The sequence below is a fragment of the Loxodonta africana genome, chromosome 23 (genome assembly GCF_030014295.1).
Source record: "Loxodonta africana isolate mLoxAfr1 chromosome 23, mLoxAfr1.hap2, whole genome shotgun sequence".
Classification (NCBI taxonomy): Eukaryota; Metazoa; Chordata; class Mammalia; order Proboscidea; family Elephantidae; genus Loxodonta; species Loxodonta africana.
Window position 1 is genome coordinate 43,981,236 of NC_087364.1, and position 22,456 is coordinate 44,003,691.

At 36.7% G+C, this 22,456-nt stretch overlaps 1 protein-coding gene across 1 annotated transcript in view; it reads right to left on the reverse strand.

The window, feature by feature from the left end:
• Window positions 1-22,456, reverse strand: part of WDR49 (WD repeat domain 49) — a 202,486-nt gene that overhangs the window by 144,529 nt on the left and 35,501 nt on the right. The window contains exons 3-5 of the mRNA XM_003416272.3: window positions 15,423-15,863; window positions 8,648-8,824; window positions 7,608-7,782 (exon numbers count right to left, since the gene is read on the reverse strand). Coding sequence (XP_003416320.3) covers window positions 7,608-7,782; window positions 8,648-8,824; window positions 15,423-15,863 — 793 coding nt within the window. The remainder of the gene's footprint in view (window positions 1-7,607; window positions 7,783-8,647; window positions 8,825-15,422; window positions 15,864-22,456) is intronic.

The following is a 22,456-nucleotide window of genomic DNA, read 5'->3' on the forward strand; positions in this document are numbered from 1 at the left end:
GTCTACACTCTGAGCAACAACTGTGTCAAAGAGGAAAAGATGAAATTTAAGAAAGACTAACCATATCTATTCCATTTTTCAAAATCAAAATGATTCTAATCCAGCATTGCTAAACACATTCAAAAGTAATAATACAATTAATTTAATGGTTTTTCAAAATATTGTTCAACCCATGTTCATGTGCAAATGAATCTTAACCCTTCTACCTTGTTATAGAACAAGCTGCAGGAAAGAGACCTCCTTCTTCTAACCTAGGTGACTGGCTCACGGCTGATTTCAACTGCTTCAAAGATGATGAGAGAATTGGCAGGAATGATCTAGCTAACTCAGTGGAGCATAGCCTTTGTGTCTGGGGGATGGATTCAGGTGCAGAACACTAAATCTGACTTCTCTCTCAAATGTCAAACAAAAAACAAACAAACAAACGAAAAAGTTGCCATGGAGTTGATTCCAACTCACGGCAACTGCATGTGTTATTGTTATAAAACAGAACTGTTCCATAGGGCTTTCTTGGTTGTAATCTTTACAGAAGCAGATCACCAGACTTGTCTTCCACAGTACTGCTAGATGGGTTTATACTGCTAACCTTAGGTTAGTAACTGCGTGAAAACTGCTTGCTCCACCCAGGGACCTGTACTTCCAAACTTAATCCCTATCAATTGTGAAGCCTCCCTAAGAAAACGTAACCAAATGTCTGCAGTCTAAATTCTCTGAAACATCTCCATTAATAAGCACAGCAATAAAATATTTTGTTATCAGTTAAAACTATTTTGTACCTCCTCCAAGGCAGAGTCAAGAAAAGGAATAATACCTTTCAACATAATAAAAAAATTAATGGTTTTTATTGTTGGTGATTTATTGCTCAGTCTTTCAGTAGCTGCGTTTCTAGTCTATGGTTTCCAATGACATTGTCTACATGAGGAGGCAATTATTTGGCACCCAAAGAAAGAAAATTCACTGAGACTCAAGACATTTATATTTATGTCTCTCCACTATTGTCCAAAAGCTCTACACTTACTTCACAAACATTTCAGAATGTAATTATTTTTCCATTAATATATGACACAGAACCACTCAGACAAAATGAAAACATTTTCTCCTTGAAAGTTTTAAATAAGAAGGCTGAATCTTATCTTAAAGGAGTAAGCTAATACTCTGATGTCTGAAACTGAGTTTTTCCTTTGACATTTCAGTTTTACAGATATTTTACCCATAGCTTCAGTGAAAATGTATTACCGTACTTGCTGGTGTATTTCTTTCTTTCTTCGACTATATGTTCCCTCCTGACACGGAAAAGAAAATCAGCAAAAATAGTTCTTGAGGAGTTTTAAGAATATCAATTCATGTTGCTAGGGAAAAAAGAGTATTGAATTAAAGCAGCCATTGGTTGCTTGCTCCTGAGAGAATAAGTCTTATAGACCAGGGACAATAATCACTACTAATCCCTTTATCTGATGGTTGCCTATATCCTGCCTTTCTCTTTTTCCCTTTCCCCTTATTTTAGCTCTCTTCCCTTCTCCCCATGTTGAAATGAAAGAGCTAAAAAAATAAACTTGTATTTTAAGCTTCCAATTTCTATTGCTAAATCTGGGAGAAAGCACCCATTCAGTAGCTTAGACCAAAGCAGGACCCCTTTCAGAGGTACATGCCTAAAACTTGAAAGATCAGAAAATCATATTGAAAGGTAATAGTTTAGCTTTTCCTGAGTAATCTTCTCTTCTACTGCATATTCCTCATCATCCCTTCATTGAACTGAACATTATTTATAAACATATATTTCTTACCCAACCACCTTTTTTTAACCATAAAAGCTCTCTTAAATAATAATAATAATTCTACAAATACTTAGCAAGCTTTCTTTGGGTAGCTCTTTTTTCTTTTGAAATATTTTTCAGTAACATTCAATCAACTACCTCAGACCTTCAAAGTCAAATTGAAAACTGCCTTTTTTCCACAATCACAACAAAAAATCCCATAGAGTAAATTCATGGGGATTATTAATTTAACACACAAATCATTTTTTCAAATAAAAAGGAAAATAATTTAACTCTTTAAGTGAGTTCAGGTAGTTCACTATTTGGCATCTCCCAGTGTTAAAACATAATTCAGCTTCTCAGAAAGAAAATAGATACATGAGTAATTATTTTATTCACTGAACGAAGCTCAACATGACATCCCGTCACTCCAGCCTCCTTTGGTAAATAAATTTCTCATTGTTCCGTACAGTAATATTGAGCTCCTAATACACAATGCTTTGTGCAAATGGGCACTTAATAAATGTTGCTAACTGGTTTCCAGGTTTTGTGTGCTTCAGAGTGAATACGATAATAAATAAATATTAAAATAATTATTAAAAAAATCTCCTCAGCCCACGTATTAGAAGTTATGTTTCTTAAGACTTATCAATACAACCTCACTCAATCAAACCAATACTCAGTACTGTGGCTGCTACAGTAGATGCTTACAAACATTTTCTGAGTAAATGCCACAAAGAAGTTCCTATAATGACAATAGGTAGAGAATCTTTAAAGTGAATTAAAGATAACAGCAGAGAAAAGAGGCTAGATGATAAAAAAAAAAAAAATGTACTTATTGCATAATCACTATTTAAAAGTATTAGAGTAGATTTCTGTTTCCACCCAGGATGGAGTAACAGAATTTAATCTCCCACCATACACAACTAGAAACCTAGGCAAATAATAGCAACAATATCTTCAAACATTTGACATTAGCCAATGAAAACTGTGAACCCTGAAAGAAAAGAAACAAATCAAGTGAGCCCTAAAAGGACCCCAGCTTTCATCTTGGAGAAAATTTCCGATTTTTTTTTTAAGGAATAATGCACACAGAGTCTGAAAGCCTCTCTGAATTGAGGAGATGAAGATTGGAGTTTGGAGTGGCCGAAGCAGCTAGAAGTTCTCGAAAGAGGGAAAAAGAGCTCTGCATAACTGTCTCCTTGAGTCATTGTTGAGTACTGGTCATGCAGGCAAAGAATAAAACTCCGCACTGCCTACAAAGAACAATTAAAAAACAAAACCCAAGCTCAGTGCCGTCGAGTCGATTCCGACTCATAGCGACTCTATAGGACAGAGTAGAACTGCCCCATAGCGTTTGCAAGGAGCTCCTGGCGGATTTGAGAAGCCGACCCTTTGGTTAGCAGCCGGTGCATTTAACCACTACACCACCAGGGTTTCCCAAAGAACAATTTGGATACTGTAAGTGGAAAAATTCCCAGAGCTCTCACAGGGAGCATTCAGATTGTTAGAGCACTCCGTCTCTGATTAGCCAGAGTGAAGAGTCCTCGAAGGTTACTTGGACATTTAATACAGACATCATAGAGGTCATACCTCAGAAACAGTGTTGAATTGTGGAGTAATGACTATTATGAACATACTTTAGCAAGGCTTAAAAACAGTCTTCAAAGAGATCAAACTTATTCACCAATAACATAAATTCCTTCCAAAATGAAGTCCAAAACTCCTTCAAGGGAGACAACAGCATCCAGACACTGAACAGCAAAATATTACAATGTCCACCATCTAATAAAAAATTATTAGACACGCCAAAACCATTGAGTCACATACAAACACACACACCCCTGGCAAACAAAAGTATATTATAACCAGATTATTTAAAATCAGTGATAAACAGAAAATCTCATAAAACTGTGCACTGTGTGTTACAGTGGGCACGAGGGAGAACGCAGATCACATTGCCTGCCCTATTAAATACGTTTTAATTTTGTGCTTATATATAAATATAATTTGGGTGTGAGGCATCCAAATTTACTTGGGGATTGGTAGGGTAATGCTAGGCAAGAAACAGATTTTGATGTGGTTACGAAAATTTGTAGGACTGGCTCACGGGTTGGGCAGCATCTGAAAGCAAGAATTTAAAGAACCCAGGAACAAGGCCAGAATCAAGAACCTTTCAAATACAACCAAAGAGTCCACCTGAAGTGTATAAATGAAGAGGCAAAATGAGGAGCTTGATATAAGCTGAGGTAGCAAGATAAGAGGGACGTTTCCAGAACAATGCTGGGAAGAAAGACCTTCCTTTGGTGGCAGGATCTGAAGTACTTCAGAATAAAGATTCCCCCAGGGGTGGTATAAATTGAAGAGGTGGGTAGGAAGAGTTTGAGCAATGGGCCCAAAAGGGGCTATGCGATTTGTGAATGAAATTTTCCCTATTTAGAAGCTGAAGTTTTTGTAGGCCATTCTAAGGTTGTCCATTCATTCCTCATTTTCAGACCCCAAATCTTGACGATTCTTGCTTCTGAAGGTTTCTTGTTTCTACCCTTTGTTTATCATTTTTATTTTCACATGATCGAAACCTTTTAACTGACCGGTCTGATTGCAGTTTCTTCTTCTTCCAACACATGCTAGACAGAGCTACCGAATAAATCTTCCTTAAAAGCTGTCTGCATCAGGTCTGTCTAAGTCTCCTCAAAAATATTCAGTGTTTCATGTTGTATCAAATATGAACTTGACCTGGTTGCCAAGATCCTCCAACATATGTTCCCACTCAGCATATTAATTCTTATATTCTCAATACTTAGTCTGTGATATATTCATGTCCACCTCTCCATAAGGCTGCTTGTCTACCTTTATTCATATTCCCCATACAGTCTTTTTTCACTCCATCTATCCATCCTGCATGTTCTACCACCCATATTTGAAGTTTTTTCTCATATCTTTTTGTTTGTTTGTTTGGGAACTACTATAGAGTTCAAAATCTTGTCTATATGGTTTAGTAGTTAATTTTCAGTCCCACAGTAAAATTTTCTAATATATTATGTTAGTCTTTAATCCTTATTCAGGTATTAACTCTCTTGAGGGTGGAGCCCATAACTCATCCTTCAGCCACAGCCTCAAAATGCTCTAAAAAAAAAGTTCAGTAAATAATTGTTGATTGATTGACATGAGTCCAGTCAATTGATGGCTTTGGTTAAATCAACAGGCTAAACACCTATATTTCATTCAGTTATTCTTCCAAAGATTATTCACTTGATTACAACGAATTTTGCTTCAAAGAGCTAAGAAATATGTAATCCATGTAATATAGCAAACCCAAATCCCTAATATATAGCTAAAACTTTTCTGAAACCCACTCCTAATTGGCAGTGGTAAAGATGCCAGACTCTGAAGTTGAACTTCTAAGGTTAATAAAATGACTCTCTACTGCTGGCACTAAGCTAAGTTCCCATGTTCTTTTGTTACTAGGTGAGAGCACCACAAATTAGAATGATATGGTAGAAACATAATGAGCAATTAATTCACTTTGACTGAGAGAAAAATCTCGTTCTGTCACTTAAGAGAGAGATGCTCATCTACGGGTTACATCATCTTTCTCCATCTCAATTTCCTCATCTATAGACTGGAGATAGCAAGCACTGTGGGTAGAATTGAGTACCCCCAAAAGATATGTTGATGTCCTAGCCCCTAGTTGCCAGTGAATGTGAACCTGTTAAGAAATAGGGGTTTTCTTTTGTTGTGTTAATAAGGACATACTGGAGCAGGGTGGATCCTAAATTTAATCCCTTTTTAGTGGTTTTTTTTTTTTTTTTTTTTCTAGTGGTGCCTTATAAAAAGGGAAAGTAGATACAGAGAGACACACACAGAGGAAAACGCTGTGTGAGGATTCATCTACAAGCCAAGGAATGCCAAGAAATGCCCACAGCTACCAACAATGAAAGACCCTCTCAGCGAGCCAACGTCCTGATTTGAACTTTTAGTCACCAAAACTTTGAGACAATGATTTTCTGTTCTTTAAAGCCACTCACTTTTTTTTTTTTTTTTAAAGCCACTCACTAGTGGTATTTTTTTGTTATGGCAAACAGTAGGGTTGGTATTTGAGAGATTTAATAAAATGGTAGTCTAGAAGAGTAAACACTTTTTATTCTTTCCCTGAGTATGAAGAGAGTATTTAGATCTTACATACTTACAAAAAAAAAGTATCATCTATAAAATCTCAATTGTTATAGTCGAACCTTTAAAAAAAAAAAGCATTTTATTGAGTATTTCTCTGCATTTACTCATATCAGCATAAGATCATGAAATTCAAATAATACACTAAACTTCTGGAAATTGCTATCTACTACCTGTAGATAAGAAGAACTATTACTCTGTTACTATAGTCCAGATTTTGGTTTATGTATCAAAACATTATACTTTTGGGAAGCAGCTAAAATAGTTCCTTTCATTTTTTAATACTGTGATTCTTATTTCAGTGTATAAAAACTTAACACATAATAAATGACCAGAAATATATCATCTTTTGCTGTTCCCACAATTAAAATATCACAACAGAATTAAAGGGTGAATAAAAGACATCAAAGACATGATATAATCTATATTGGAAAAAAAGAAGAACCTATAATTCTTCATATAAGATATTATTTTTGTGGATGATGCATTCAAAAATTAATCCCAACTTCCTGAAACCCAAGAAGGTAAAACCAACATAAAAGCCAACGGTTGGGTCCATTTTGAGTGTCCCTTTTTCAAAGTATGTTAGGAGTAGGCCTATAATATAATGGTTAATGGGGTTGACCATTCTTTTTGTTTCCTTTCTCTTCAGTGAGCATTATTTAATGTGGCAATTTAGAAGTGAGAAAAATAACTATGGTCCTTAGAATCTGGACCAAAGGAGACATCACTGCAGTTATTGCACATTTGGACCTGAACCGTCAGATATATTTTGTAAAAATCAGGCATATATTAAAACTAGTAACTCATTGTTAGCAGGCATTGAGTTAGCCAACTCATAGTGAATCCAAGCATAACAGAAAGAAATGCTACCCAGTCCTGTGCCACCTCCATGAACAGTTGCAGTTCAAATATTTGTGATCAATAGCATTTTCAATGGCTGATTTTCAGACATAGAACACCAGGCCTTTCCTACTAGTCTGTCTTAGTCTGGGAGCCCACTGAAACCCGTTCACCATCATAGCAACACGCAAGCCTCCAATAACAGACAGGTGGTGGCTGCACATGAGGAAGGTGAGAATTCTCCCACTGAACCACCAACACCCCTAATTAACCCACCCATTATTAGTGACTAGGTATTTACTGAAGTTCTGGTTTTGTTTAGATGTTGTTTTATAGCACAATGCTACCACACAGAGAACTGATTAGAAGACCTCAGTCACTAAGCAAAATAAAAAAGAAGAAAAAATTAAGAAGATTCCATTTTGAAGGAAGTCAGACTAATATACTTCACATGACAGAGTAAAGAAAACAAGAAATGGTTTGGGGGGAACTTGCTGAATGCTTTTACTAAGAAGCCCTGAACATGACTAGAGGAGATTAGTTAGGATCAGAACTGGGTTGACATTAAATGGATTCTGTGAAAATTTTCCCCAGTCTCTTGAGATTTCTTAAGTGCAAACGTCACCTGAATTAATTGCATGAAGCATAAATCATAGAAAGAAAGAAATAATTCCTGCCAGTGTTCAGGGGATAGTAAAGTCCAAGCCCAAACCTCCAGAGAACTAATTAACATCAGTTGCTAGACTTAAACATTTTGTGTGAAAAATTTTCATCAAAGAATATAAATGTAGACTTCAAAGGTGACCTTTTTCATTCATTACCATTCAAATTCAGTACCTTGCCTGACCCAATCTCCATGATGAAGTTTGTGCTGTACTGTATAGCAACATTTGTGATATCCGGAGAGCACTTCTGCCCAGTTAATGGTCATGGTGGTGTCTTCATCTTCACAAGCACCAGGAGGCCGCTCAAACAAGGATATCAAGGCTGCTGTGAAAGAAATTGCTTGAACCTGTGAATAAGATATCATTAAAAGAAAAGCAATCTTGGGAGCATAATTGTTGTAATAAAATTCTTTGTTGACTAAAAACGATAGCCATTAGCTTACTAGGAATTTCTTCAATATTATTTAAAAAATGCAGGCAGTTATAGTAAAAGACAAAAAAAGCTACAAGTCTGGTAAAACAGTTACCAAGGGCAGCTTATTAACTGCTTTTAAGATACACTGGTCATCAAATACAGTACAAACGAAAACCTTTCACAATTACGAAAGGAAATTGTTCAAATTAGGCTACTTCAGAGGTCACAGATGATTTTTAGTGCCATTCAATAAATAATAATTTTCCAGAGGTATGGATGGAATTTGAAAGAAAGACAGAAATCATTGTATCCAATGTCTAGGTTCCAGTGCTGCTTTCTCTAAAGCATTTATCCATTTGTTACATGATACAGGGTATGATCATTCTGTGGGAGACTGGTACTGAAAAGCCCAAGGCCTTATGAATGAGAATCAGACCAATTAATTTGAAAGAGTTATGAAAGAGAAGTTTAAATATTTATTATGAAGAGTGCATTAGTATTGTGATCTAATATATTAAGCATTTTATGGTGAAAAATGTTAGCAATTATTTTTTTCCAAATGAGAAACTAAAAAAAACTAAGGCTATATGTATATAAGAAAACTGCAATGAGAATTGGTATTCACAAGCAAGAAGAAAAATTGTGACCTAATCCATCTCTTCGGTGTCTGTGTGTGACCTTATAATCTGTAATGTAGCTCAATGAGAAGGTTGCAGTGATTGCATTTTAATTTCTATTTTGAGTTACAGTTTGATGATTAAATCCATAGTTTTCAATCTTATCCTTCTCTCACTTACCTTTCCAGTTATGTCCCCAAAAGAAAGAATTGATTCATTGGCATCGAGAGGGTCATACCAATAATCCATGCAAATTGGTGTTGCTTGCAGGCCTTGGAGTTTGTATTGACAAGGAAATTCTTCTTTAGACAGCAGATCATAGAAACAAATCTCTTTACTGGTAAAAGCCACTGCTATCTAAGGTAGCAGAGTAGAAAATTAGACAGCATTTCTGATGGATTTAGTGGAATCAATATGCAAAGTGGACATGCAAATCTTATCACCAACTCAGCCTTAGTGGCAGACTTAGCCCTCTCTTACTTGAAAAAAAAAAAAAACCAGGTTATGGTAACACACACAACACAGGGCATGAAGTAATTACGCAGTAATGTCCAAAGCTCTTTTCTCTGAGGGCTCTTAACATTATCGCAGAAGTGTAACATAGTGGCATAAATGTGCTTTATCCTAACTTTGTGCTCTAGCCAAGAAGAAATCATTCCCATTAAATGCATTTGAACACACTTTCTTTCCTATCACCACTCCACACACCGACCAACCTACTGCATCAATGGGAGACTAGAAGGCAAATCATTTAGGAAAGACAAAGACACAGAGCTACATCATACATAGTCATACCAGAAACTTTACAAAGTATGTTGAAGCAAGCAGAGGCTTTCACAGAAATAAACTGATAAAAACTGCCTTCCTAAACAGACAAGTCCTAGAAGCTATAAAAAAGAATAAATGATTTAACAACATAAAAATCTTTTTTGGAAAAGTTATCATGCACAGACTTAAAAAAAACAGTAATGAAAAGGCAAAAATATTACATGCATATATAATACCAAAACCAAACCAAACCCATTGCTGTCAAGTTGGTTCCAACTCATAGAGACCCTATAGCACAGAGTAGAACTGCCCCATAGCGTTTCCAAGGAGCAGCTGGCAGATTCGAACTGCTGACCTTCTGGTTAGCAGCAAAGCTCTTTAGCCACTGTGCCACAAAGTCTCCACATATGTAATAGGCAGACAGTTATTATCTAGCTATATAAAGACTTCACTCTAATAAGCAGGGAAAACTAAAACGTTCAAATAATAAATGTACAAAGAATATGACGGGCAATGCACAGAAAGTGTAAATAGCTAACTACCATGTAAAAAGCTGCTTAATATAGTAAGTGATGAAGGAAATGCATATTAGCATAATAAAGACATATTTCACACATCATATTGACAGAAAATTTAAACACTGACAATATTTAGTTTTACCAAAAGTTTGGAAGGAACACACATAAAAAATCATTAAAACTTTTTGGAACTCTATTTGTATATTTCTCAAAATTAAAAAAAAAATGCATACACTTTGACTTAATAATTCCAAGTGTAGATATTTATTCTTGATAAGTATGCACATATATGTGCAAAAATATGAAAGGCACTTATGACAAGGATGTCCGTTTCATCAATGTTGATCATAGAATAGAAATGGAAGCACCTAGTATGTTAATATGTTAGAAAATGATTAAATGCATGACAAGTCTTATTTTATAATATTTGCTGTAGTTAAATTTTATGAAGTAAAATAAAGGATAAAAATACTGAATATATACATACATATATCTGTATATAAGAAATATCTAAGGTAATTATCTGGAAAAAAAGCACGCAATTGAGATATGTGTATACTATTTACATGTAAACTGTATATCTATATACATAGTATGTCAAAGTATAGAAAAGGGTATGGATAGATACCAAAACAAAGATGCAAAAATAATGTTTATCTTAGCAGAGAAGAGTAGGAGTGGGAAAGAGTAAGTTTTTTATACTATATATGTCAGAACAATTTGAAAAATTTGCACATGGTGCATCTATGTATTAATGGTGTACACAAAAACAGTAAAAGAAAAACAAATTTTAAAAAAGACACCATAAAACTAGTTCAGTAAACTTAATATTCAAGTCATATCTGTGACCACAATAGAATTAAATTAGAAATCAATAAATGTGAGATATCTGAACTATCTCTCCAAATATTTGAAAACTAAATAACATAATTTTAAATAACCCATGAGTCAAAGAAGAAAGCAGAAGGGAAACTAAAAAGTATTTAATGAACAAAAATGAAACCACAATATATCAAAGTTGTGGGATGCCAATAATGTAACACTTAAAGGCAATTTTGTACCACTAAACAGTTCAAATCCACCAGGAGCTCCTTGGAAACTCTATGGGGCAGTTCTACTCTGTCCTGTAGGGTTGCTATGAGTCAGAATCAACTCAACGGCAGTGGGTTTAAACAGTTGTATTAGAAAATGAAAAAAATAAACACCAATAACACCTGGAGAGGGGAAGAATTTGATTCCAAATTTTCTACATATTATTTCAAATGTCCTGTGTTCAACAAAAAATTATGAGACATACAAAGACACTGAAAATATCTCATACACTGGGGTGTGGGGGGTGGGAGGAGTGATTCTCTCAATAAAAACTACCTGAGGAAGTACAGACATTGGATTTGTTAAATGGAGACTTTAACTAAGATATTATAAATAGATTGAAAGAATTAAAGGAAATCATGTCTAAAGAAATAAGGGAAGTATGAATATAATGTCTCAGCAAAGAGAGAAGAGCAATAAAAATATAGAAATTATAAAAAAATATTCTGCCAATCTCTGCCTTTTGATTCAAGTGTTAAACCCACTTATATTTAATGTTATTACTGATAATGTAGGATTTGCCATTTTTCCAGCAACAGAGCCCAAAATACATGAAGCAAAACTGAAAGAATTAAAAAGAGAAATAAACAATTCAACAACAATAGCTGGGGACTTCAACACTCCATCCTCAATAATGAATAGAAAAACTAGGCTGAAGATCAGTAAGGAAATAGAAGGTATGAATCGCGCTACAAACCTAGATTTAAGAGACGTGTGTAGATAGAACACTCTGTCCGACAACAGCAGAACGCGCTTTCCTCTCAAGTGCGTATGCAACGTTCCTCAGGAAAGACCATATGTTAGGTGATAAAACAAATTTCAACAAATTCAAAAGTACTAAAGTAATTAATTAAGTCAATCATTTTAATTGCTTAATAAATTGATAAATGTATTAATAAAATGCATTTAATGTATTTTCCTATTTACTAAATAAATAATTGAATCCTTATGCTCTCTGAGCACAATGGAATGAAATTATACGTCAATAACAGAAGGAAATTTTGAAAATTCACAAATACATGGAACTTAACCAGCGGGTCAAATAAAATAACCAATGGGTCAAGGAAAAATCTCAAGGGAAATTAGAAAATACTTTGAGATGGATGAAAACAAACAAAAAGACATACCAAATACTAGCAAAGCAAATCCAGCAACTTATAAAAAAGAATTGTATAACATGACCACCTGGGATTTATTCCAGCACTGAAAGACTGATTCAACATTTGAAAATCAATTAATGTAATACTTCATATCAATAGAATAAAGACAAAAATCGTATGATCATCTCAATAAATGCAAAAAAGCATTGACAAAATCCAATGCCTGTCATGATAAAAAACACAAGGCTGTATGTTTTGACCCTAAGGTTAGGAACAAGACTAGGAGGTCTGCTCTCGCCACATCTATTCAGCATTGTGTTGGGGATTCTAGGCAGGGTAATTATGTAAGCAAAAGAAATAAAAGGCATCCTGATTAGAAAGGAACAAGTAAAATTATCTCTATTCACAGATACCATGATATTGTATATAGAGAATGCTAATGAATGCACAAAAAAACAGTAAACTAATAAATTCCTTAAGTGAGGAGAAAGCAGATCATTATACAAGACAATTATACCAAAAAAAAATTATTTCTATATACTCGCAATGAACAATTTGAAAATGAAATTATGAAAGGCACTCTCAGGAGAATGAAAAGACAAGCCATTGACTGGGACACAATATTTGTAAAGTAACCATCTGATAAATATTTGTGTACAGAATGTATTAAAAAATGGACAAAAAGTTGAATGAACATCATACTAAAGGAGATAAATAGGTGTGGCAAGTCAGCAGTGAAAAGACATTAGTGAAATGCAAATTAAATCCACAGTAAGATACCAATATACTCTTGTTAAAATGTTTAAAATTAAGACAAAATAAAACAAAGTTAAGGTAGAAAATAATCGTACCAAGTGTTGTTGAGGATGTGCTATATCCATACAATAAAATTAAAAAAAAATAAAATACTGCATAGCAATTTGGAAATGAACTACTGATATACCCAACGACATGACTGAATCTCAAAATAATTACGCTAAGTTAAAGAAGCCAGACAAAGGAGTATATGTTGTATGATGCCAACTATATAAACTCTGTGGAGAAAAGTGGTTCTAGAATACACAAACTGGTTTACAGTGACGGAAAGCAGTTGCCTGAGGAGGGATAAAGAGAGGGACAGGGGCAAGAGATTACAAAAGGGCGCAAGGAAACTTTTGAGGGTGATGGATATATTTATTATCTTGATTGTGGCTTTTTTTTATATATATATACATGCATCAAAATCATCAAATTGAGTGATTTAAACATGTGCATCTTATTTTGTCAACTATACTTGATGAAGCTGTTTGAAAAAAGAAAAAACGGCAACATTCCTTAAGATTCTATGTTGAGTAAGTGCAATGGAATGGCTAAGACTTAGTCCTCAGTCCTGCAAAGAAGAAACAGAGAGGCAACACAAACATTACAGAACAGCACCACAAATATCACATGATAATAACAGCACAGTAAACATGAAAATTAAAAAAAAAGATGACAACTGTCTTATCTATACAAGTTAAGCATTAGCACCAAATCCTTAGCGAGAAAAAAAAAAAAAAAAGAAGGCACTGGAAATGATATAAACAGCCATTGTGGAGGATCCAAAATTCTCGAGGACGGATTCTTAAGTCAAACTGCCTCAGTATACAAATCCTGGCACCAGTGCTTACGTTCTATGTGATCCAGGGCAAATTATTCAACTTCTCCTTGCCCAGTCTCCTCATTTTTAAATTGGGAATAATATCTACTTCATGGGGATACTTGGAGGATTAATAGAGCAAGGTGTGTCACATATGAAGCTAATGATAATAATTATTATTTACGGTTTCAGCCAGTAAAGCATAATACTTCCCACTAAAAAGAAGTTCATTCTTTAGAGAAATGGCAGATTCTAGGTCTGGCCTAGGAAATACACAAGCTAATCCTGGGAAATCTTGTCATACCAGAAAGAAAAGAAGCTTTCAAAGACTATTAAGGTTGTGTCAAAAAGACTCAAGCCGACTTCATGGGGCAATTTTGGGGATGGGATAATAACTCAACAGATTGAAACAAATCAAATATGTTTAAATCCATGAGTTTGTAATGATAACAATAATAATAATAGCACTCACTATTCATTTTTGAAGCCCTTGTGGCACAGTGGTTAAACTGTTGGCTGCTAACCAAAAGGTTGGCAGTTCAAATCCAACAGCCGCTCCTTGGAAGCTCTATGGGGCAGTACTACTCTGTCCTACACGGTTGCTATGAGTCATCATTGGCTTGACAGCAATGAGTTTGGTTTTGGTTTGGTTCATCTTTAGAGGAGATTAGTTACCAGCTCATTATTTTGAAAACTGGTAAATAAATTGACATTCATCTTGCCCTTGTAATATACTTTGTATCTGAGTATAATTAAATGTTTAGGAAGGAGACATTTCTTTTTACAGAGCAATTCCACTTTATAAAGGAAGAGGAATGAAGAAATTACAGTGTCATCATCATGCAACCCATAATGAATTAATGGATCTAGGAATAATCCGCTATAAATGCTAACACCTCAAATGAGAGAGAACCAAGTATTTTAAACCTCCTGATTGAAGAACACAGAATCCACCTATTCAAAAGAAAACGAAAAAAACTTGAACTTGGTCAAGGATTTAGACTTGACTACCGTTTACCTGAAATACAGGGAACAAAGGAACATGTTAAACAACTCCATGTACACACAATCTGTAAAATCCAGACTGTGAAAAACTCTATAAGACAAACAGTAAGAATAATATCAAAACCAAATGGTCAGCAGCTCAAATCCACCTGCTGCCCCATGGAAATCCTATGTAGCAGTTCTACTCTGTCCTATAGGGTCACTATGAGACAGAATTGAGTTGGCAGCAATGAGGTTTGCATGTGTTTGAAATTTTTTCATAGCAAAAATTTACCATCTGCCTAATATGAAATTTTAACAATAAGGATTCTTAAACTGCAACCTTTCCCCCAAAATTATTTTCCTTTCAGTATGTTATCGCTCTCATAGGTACAAAAAAAAAAAAAAAAGGTACAGTTATATGAAAATATTTGAACAGAGTAGGCCCTACCTATCAGAATTAAGAACCTGATTAATGCAGTGATCAGAATCAGATAGAGTCCCTTCATTGCATCGAGCTATGCTATGTACTATTATAGCCTCTTAGCTCGGCATACAGATTCATGACCCTGCTGCAAACTATAGAGTAGTAAAGGTCTTATCAGCTAGTAATGCAGCATGGCCACGCTTGGGACAGAGCCAAGGATCTGAGTCATAATCAGTAGAGTCATTTAAAGACACCAGAAGAACAGCTTGGAAAACTGAGTAGCTCACTTGGCTCTACTTGCATTCCCTCTGGGTCAGACGAGAAGCACAGAAAGAATGACGCAGTGCTCTTTTCTTGCTAGTGCTAACCTTGTGTATTGATCAGGAGCCCCACCCCACCATTTTATCTCCTTTTACAAGCAGTAAATATATTTGTGTAGACTTTGTACCTTGTTTACGTTTTCCAGAGAAACCAGACTTGTCACCCACAGGTGTTTGAGCTTGGTGACATCTGTGGTGATAGGAAGTGTTTCTTGAAGCTTTAAATTCTCTCCCCAGATTCCTAATAAACCTTCTTTACTGAGAGTCAGATAACGGCTTGAGCTTTTTAAGAAAATTACTTTTTGGATGATGTCCTTGTGTTTCGCTGGAAGGAATTCAAGGGCCTTCCACTGGGGAACCACGGTTGCCTTTGCTCGTTCGTCTTTTTCACAGAGCGCTAACAGCATAAATGAAGTCAGCTTATCCCAATTAATGAAGCCATCTCGGGCCACATCCACTTTGTCAAAGAGCTCCTGATACTCTTTCTCTGTGCCCCAACCAATAAGCTCTTTCATCTTCTGCATGAACTCTTCTCTGGACATAGAGATGGTTTGTCTTGGCTCTGGGGACTTCAAACAAGAATAAAAAATCAGACAACAATAAAAGAAGCACATGCACAAGAGCATTGTGCTACTCTCCAAGGTGGCTGTAACTGGCAACTCTTTCAAAACGCAAAGAAAAATGTCTTTTACTCTCTATCAGCATTATGTGTAAGGGAATTGAGGCTGGGTAGCAATGAAAATTGACAGTACTAGATGTCAACATCCTCAAATTTTGTCACCAGTAAGCAGAATAATCCTCAAATTAGGACATAGATGCTTTAAAAGCCACAGAGAGGCTCAAACTGGCTCCTAGAGACCATTGCGCAAAAGAACAATGTGAGTTTCATGGTGGTTGTAGAAAGCAGAATAACGTTCTCCCCTCCCCAAAGAAGTCCACATCATAACACTCAGAGCCTGTGAATATGTTACCTTGTATGGTAAAAAAAAGCCCTGGTGGTGCTTGGCTGCTAACCAGAAGGTTTGCAATTTGAATCCACCAGCTGCTCCTTGGAATCCTTATGGGGCACTTCTACTCTGTCCTATAGCATTACTATGAGTTGGAATCAACTCAACAGCAATGGATTTGTATGAAAAAATGGTAAAATGTGATTAAATTAAAGATCCAGAGATGGGAGATTATCCTGGATTGTCAAGGGGGCCCAATGTAATCACAAGGGTCCTTATAAGGGAAAGAGGAGGGCAGGAGAGTCAGAGTCAGAGAAGATATGAAAACTGAAGCAGAAGTAAGAGTGGTTCTTGAGTCCAGTACAACTAGATGGTGCCTGGCTACCACTGACTGCTCTGACAGGGATCACAGTAGAGGGTCCCGGACAGAGCTGGAGAAAAATGTGGAAGAAAATTCCAACTCAAAAAGAAAGACCAGCCTTAATTGCCTGACAGAGACTAGAGAAATCCCGAGCATATGGCCCCCAGACACCCTTACAGCTCAGTGACAAGGCCACTCCTGAGGTTCACTCTTCAGTCAAAGTTTGAACAGGCCCCTGGAACAAAACATGACTAAAGGGGCACACTAGCCCTGGGGCAGGGACTGGAAGGCAGGAGGGAACAGGAAAGCTGGTAACACGGAACCCAGGGGTGGGAAGGGAGATCGTTGACATGTGGTGGGGTTGCCAACCAATGTCATACGACAATGTGTGCACTGTTTGATGAGAAGCTAGTTTGTTTTGCAAACCTTCATCTAAAGTTCAATAAAAAAAAAAAAATATTTAGAAAAAAAAAAAAAAGAGTGATACAGGGCCACAAGCAAAGACATGCAGGTGACCTCTAGAAGCTCTAAAAAGGCAAGGACGCAAATTTGCCCCTAGAGCCTCCAGAAGTAACACGGCCCAGCCATGCCTGGATTTTAGCCCTGGGAGACTCATTTCAGACTTCTGACCTCCAGAATTGTAAGATAATAAACTTGTATTGTTTTAAACCACTGGATTTGTGGCAATTGCCATAGCACCAAATGGAAAATAATATAGTGATTTATAGAAAATGGGTGATGCCTAAAGAGGGTTTGGCACAGCCAATAAAATTACACCAACTGAAACTTTAATCCAAGGTCAAGTCATCTACTGTTGTTTATACAATACAAAAATCATATATATCAAGTAAGTCCACAGCTTATTTTGATCAACTGTGTAGTTCAGTGAGATTCATGATGACAGACGAACTTTTCCTACTATCTTGGAGTGAAGAGTTAGGACTGACAGTACACAATGAGAGGCAGAAAACTGTAGAGGAGGATAAGCAAATGTAGATTTAATCTTGACTCCACCAAGAGTTGTGGAAACTATTGGCAAGTTACTGTATCGCTGAGTCTTGATTTCTCCATCTGTAAAACAGGTATAGCAATATCAGTAGTAAGAAGATTGTTATGAAGATGAACTGAGGTATCACGTAAGCAAGGATTTGTGTTAGATGTTTAATAGATGTTAGGCCCTGCTTTTTAATTAATTAACTTTCCAAGAAATAATTGATATCTAGGCCTTTGAACTACTCAGAAGTCCCATCATTCTTATCTTTGTTAAACTATTTTTAGTCTAAAATGATTAGATAGATGGAAATTTTTCAGTGACCCAGATTTTAAGTTTATATAAAGACATATTCTTCACTTGAGCCAAAACTGCAAAGTGTTTCTGAAAATTAAGTCAATATTCTTTTAAACTATTACAGACATGACATCAATCAATTTCTTATTCTATATATTATCATCCCATTAATAAAACAACATTTTAGAATAGAATCTCAATGTATTTTCTTTTTATTTCATAAGAACAAGAAACTGCTCTGACTGAACAGCACTTAAAAAAATTATTTTTTACATTCGAGAACGTGAGATTGCAAATAGACCTTAATAGCAAATTTCCTTCTCTTATAGTAATTTAAACAATTAACTGCAAAGAGTTTTCTGCACATTCATAATGCCAATATTTACTGGCAGAAGAAATGAGGAATCTACCCAATTTATGGAATTTGACCAAAAAGTGCAATTGTATGATATGCCTGACAGTTCCATTACCGATGGCTTACTCATAATCTTTTCTGGTTAAGTTTGAGAACAAAACCATATTTTTGCTATACCTTCTATTAAAACTTTGGAGTTTTGCCCTGACTTAAAAATCCAAACTCATTTCAAGAAGCATTATGCCTTGATAATATGGAATTTATTAATTCTATTACTTGCCAGCTGGAATAAATTAGTAAAATATACAATTCAAGTATGTGATTTTGTACACAAGCTTAAAAGGACAATTGCTTTTACCACAAAATGAATTCTCACTTTATCAGGGCTTCCATTTTCCCTAGAGTTAATTCATCACTCTATACATATTGAACACTGTGGTAGAGAGATTGTGTGGTAGTGTAGATGTAACGCTAAACCACAATCTCAGTTATTTCACCTCCAAATAGGAATAATAAAACCTATATTTCAGGGCTGTTATCAAAATTAACTGATAAGGAGGCGGGGCCAAGATGGCAGACTAGGTAGACGCTACCTCGGATCGCTCTTGCAACAAAGACTCGGAAAAACAAGTGAATCGATCACATACATAACAATCTACGAACCCTGAACAACAAACACAGATTTAGAGACGGAAAACGAACAAATACGGGGAGGCAGCAACTGTTTTCTGAGCCTGGAGCCAGCATCCCAGTCAGGTAACCTTGGCGCCCCGGTTTAGGTCAGGGCCCAGGGGAGCTGACGGAGCAAACAAGGGGCGCAGCCCTACCCCCCTGAACTCACCCCGGGAGGGGGCCCAGCCAGTTCACGCGGGCAGAGCGGCGATGCAGCTGGTGGGAGAAGTCCCCGGGAGGCAGTGACTGGTCTTGGAGCTGGGAGAGCAGCTTCCCAGCTGGGGAATCATGCCACCGGGCATTTGACTGGGCGCTGTCACGGGACAAGCACGGGGAGCTGCTCCATTCCCCTGAACTAACCCCGGGAGGGGGCCCAGCCGGTTTGCGGGGGCAGCTTGGCAACGCGGCTGGCAGGACGAGAAGTCCCCAGGAGGCAGCGACTGATTTTGGAGTCGGGAGTGCACGGTCCCAGCAGGGGAACCTTGACGCTGGGCGTGGGACTGGCAGCGGAGGATCTGACCGTGGCTTCAGTGGGCCAGAACCCAGGGGGCAGCTTGGCAACGCGGCTGGCAGGACGAGAAGTCCCCAGGAGGCAGCGACTGATTTTGGAGTCGGGAGTGCACCGTCCCAGCAGGGGAACCTTGACGCTGGGCGTGGGACTGGCAGCGGAGGATCTGACCGTGGCTTCAGTGGGCCAGATCCCAGGGGGCAATCTCCACACAGCCAGCACACATAGGCAACACGCCCCTCAGGAATCTCAGATAAAATAGTCATCCCAAGCAAGACAAGCAAATCTGGCTATATTCTGAGGTGCTATTCTCCTATCTCTCTGATCCCTCCCCCACCCTCCCCAGGCGGCTTCATTAACATTGGAATTGCCTGAGCCAGAGGGAGAACGGCTCCAGCTCTGCGGCGGCTTTGCTTTTACCCCCTTTTTTTTTTCTTTTGGTCTTTTCCTAACCCACTCTTCCGGCCTGAAAGAAGGAACCAAAAAAAAAAAAAAAACCCAGGGACCAAAAATCCACCCCCTAATTGGACTAAAAACACAGAACCAGCTACAGCCAAGCATATATGATCCAAATCTCAGACTTTCATCCTTACAGGGAACAAGGTGGCGGTTATAATCCAAAGGCAGTTCTGATAGGGATCTGACTGCATTTTTTTTTTAGCAGATTTTCTGGAAAAACTAGTTTCCCAGTGATGGCCCGGAGACAGCATTCCATATCAAACCACTTAAAGAAGCAGACCATGACAGCTCCTACAACCCCCCAAACAAAAGAATCAAAATCTTTCCCAAATGAAGATACAATCCTGGAATTATCAGATACAGAATATAAAAAACTAATTTACAGAATGCTTCAAGACATCACAAACGAAATAAGGCAAACTACAGAAAAAGCCAAGGAACACACTGATAAAACTGTTGAAGAACTCAAAAAGATTATTCAAGAACATACTGGAAAAATTAATAAGTTGCAAGAATCCATAGAGAGACAGCATGTAGAAATCCAAAAGATTAACAATAAATTACAGAATTAGAAAACGCAATAGGAAGTCAGAGGAGCAGACTCGAGCATTTAGAATGCAGACTGGGACATCTGGAGGACCAGGGAATTAATACCAACATAGCTGAAAAAAAAATCAGATAAAAGAATTAAAAAAAATGAAGAAACCCTAAGAATCATGTGGGACTCTACCAGGAAGGATAACTTGCGTGTGATTGGAGTCCCAGAACAGGGAGGGAGGACAGAAAACATAGAGAAAATAGTTGAAGAACTCCTGACACAAAACTTCCCTGACATCATGAAAGACGAAAGGATATCTATCCAAGATGCTCATCGAACCCCATTTAAGATTGATCCAAAAAGAAAAACACCAAGACATATTATCATCAAACTTGCCAAAACCAAAGATAAACAGAAAATTTTAAAAGCAGCCAGGGAGAAAAGAAAGGTTTCCTTCAAGGGAGAATCAATAAGTTCAGACTACTCAGCAGAAACCATGCAGGCAAGAAGGAAATGGGACGACATATACAGAACACTGAAGGAGAAAAACTGCCAGCCAAGGATCATATATCCAGCAAAACTCTCTCTGAAATATGAAGGAGAAATTAAGATATCTACAGATAAACACAAGTTTAGAGAATTTGCAAAAACCAAACCAAAGCTACAAGAAATACTAAAGGATATTGTTTGGTCAGAAAACCAATAATATCAGATACCAGCACAACACAAGGTCACAAAACAGAACATCCTGATATCAACTAAAATAGGGAAATCACAAAAACAAATTAAGATTAATTAAAAAAAAAATGCTCATAACTGGGAATCACTGAAGTAAATATGTAAAAGATCACAATAATCAAAAAGAGGGACTAAATACAGGTGGCATAGAACTGCCATATGGAGAGGGATAAAAGGCGATATAGGACAATACAAGTTGGGTTTTTACTTAGAAAAATAGGGGTAAATAATAAGGTAACAACAAAGAGGTATAACAACTCCATAACTCAAGATAAAAGCCAAGAAAAACATAACGACTCAACAAACATAAAGTCAAACACTACGAAAATGAGGATCTCACAATTTACTAAGAAAAACGTCTCAGCAGAAAAAAGTATGTGGAAAAATGAAATTGTCAACAACACACATAAAAAGGCATCAAAATGACAACACTAAACACTTATTTATCTATAATTACACTGAATGTAAATGGACTAAATGCACCAATAAAGAGACAGAGAGTCACGGACTGGATAAAGAAACACGATCCGTCTATATGCTGCCTACAAGAGACACACCTTAGACTTAGAGACACAAACAAACTAAAACTCAAAGGATGGAAAAAAATATATCAAGCAAACAATAAGCAAAAAAGAAGAGGAGTAGCAATATTAATTTCTGACAAAATAGATTTTAGACTTAAATCCACCACAAATGATAAAGAAGGACACTACATAATGGTAAAAGGGACAATTGATCAGGAAGACATAACCATATTAAATATTTATGCACCCAGTGACAGGGCTGCAAGATACATAAATCAAATTTTAACAGAACTGAAAAGTGAGATAGACAGCTCCACAATTATAGTAGGAGACTGCAACACACCACTTTCGGAGAAGGACAGGACATCCAGTAAGAAGCTCAATAGAGACACGGAAGACCTAATTACAACAATCAACCAACTTGACCTCATTGACTTATACAGAACTCTCCACCCAACTGCTGCAAAGTATACTTTTTTTTCTAGCGCACATGGAACATTCTCTAGAATAGACCACATATTAGGTCATAAAACAAACCTTTGCAGAATCCAAAACATCGAAATATTACAAAGCATCTTCTCAGACCACAAGGCAATAAAACTAGAAATCAATAACAGAAAAACTAGGGAAAAGAAGTCATATACTTGGAAAATGAACAATACCCTCTTGAAAAAAGACTGGGTTATAGAAGACATCAAGGAGGGAATAAGGAAATTCATAGAATGCAACGAGAATGAAAATACTTCCTATCAAAACCTCTGGGACACAGCAA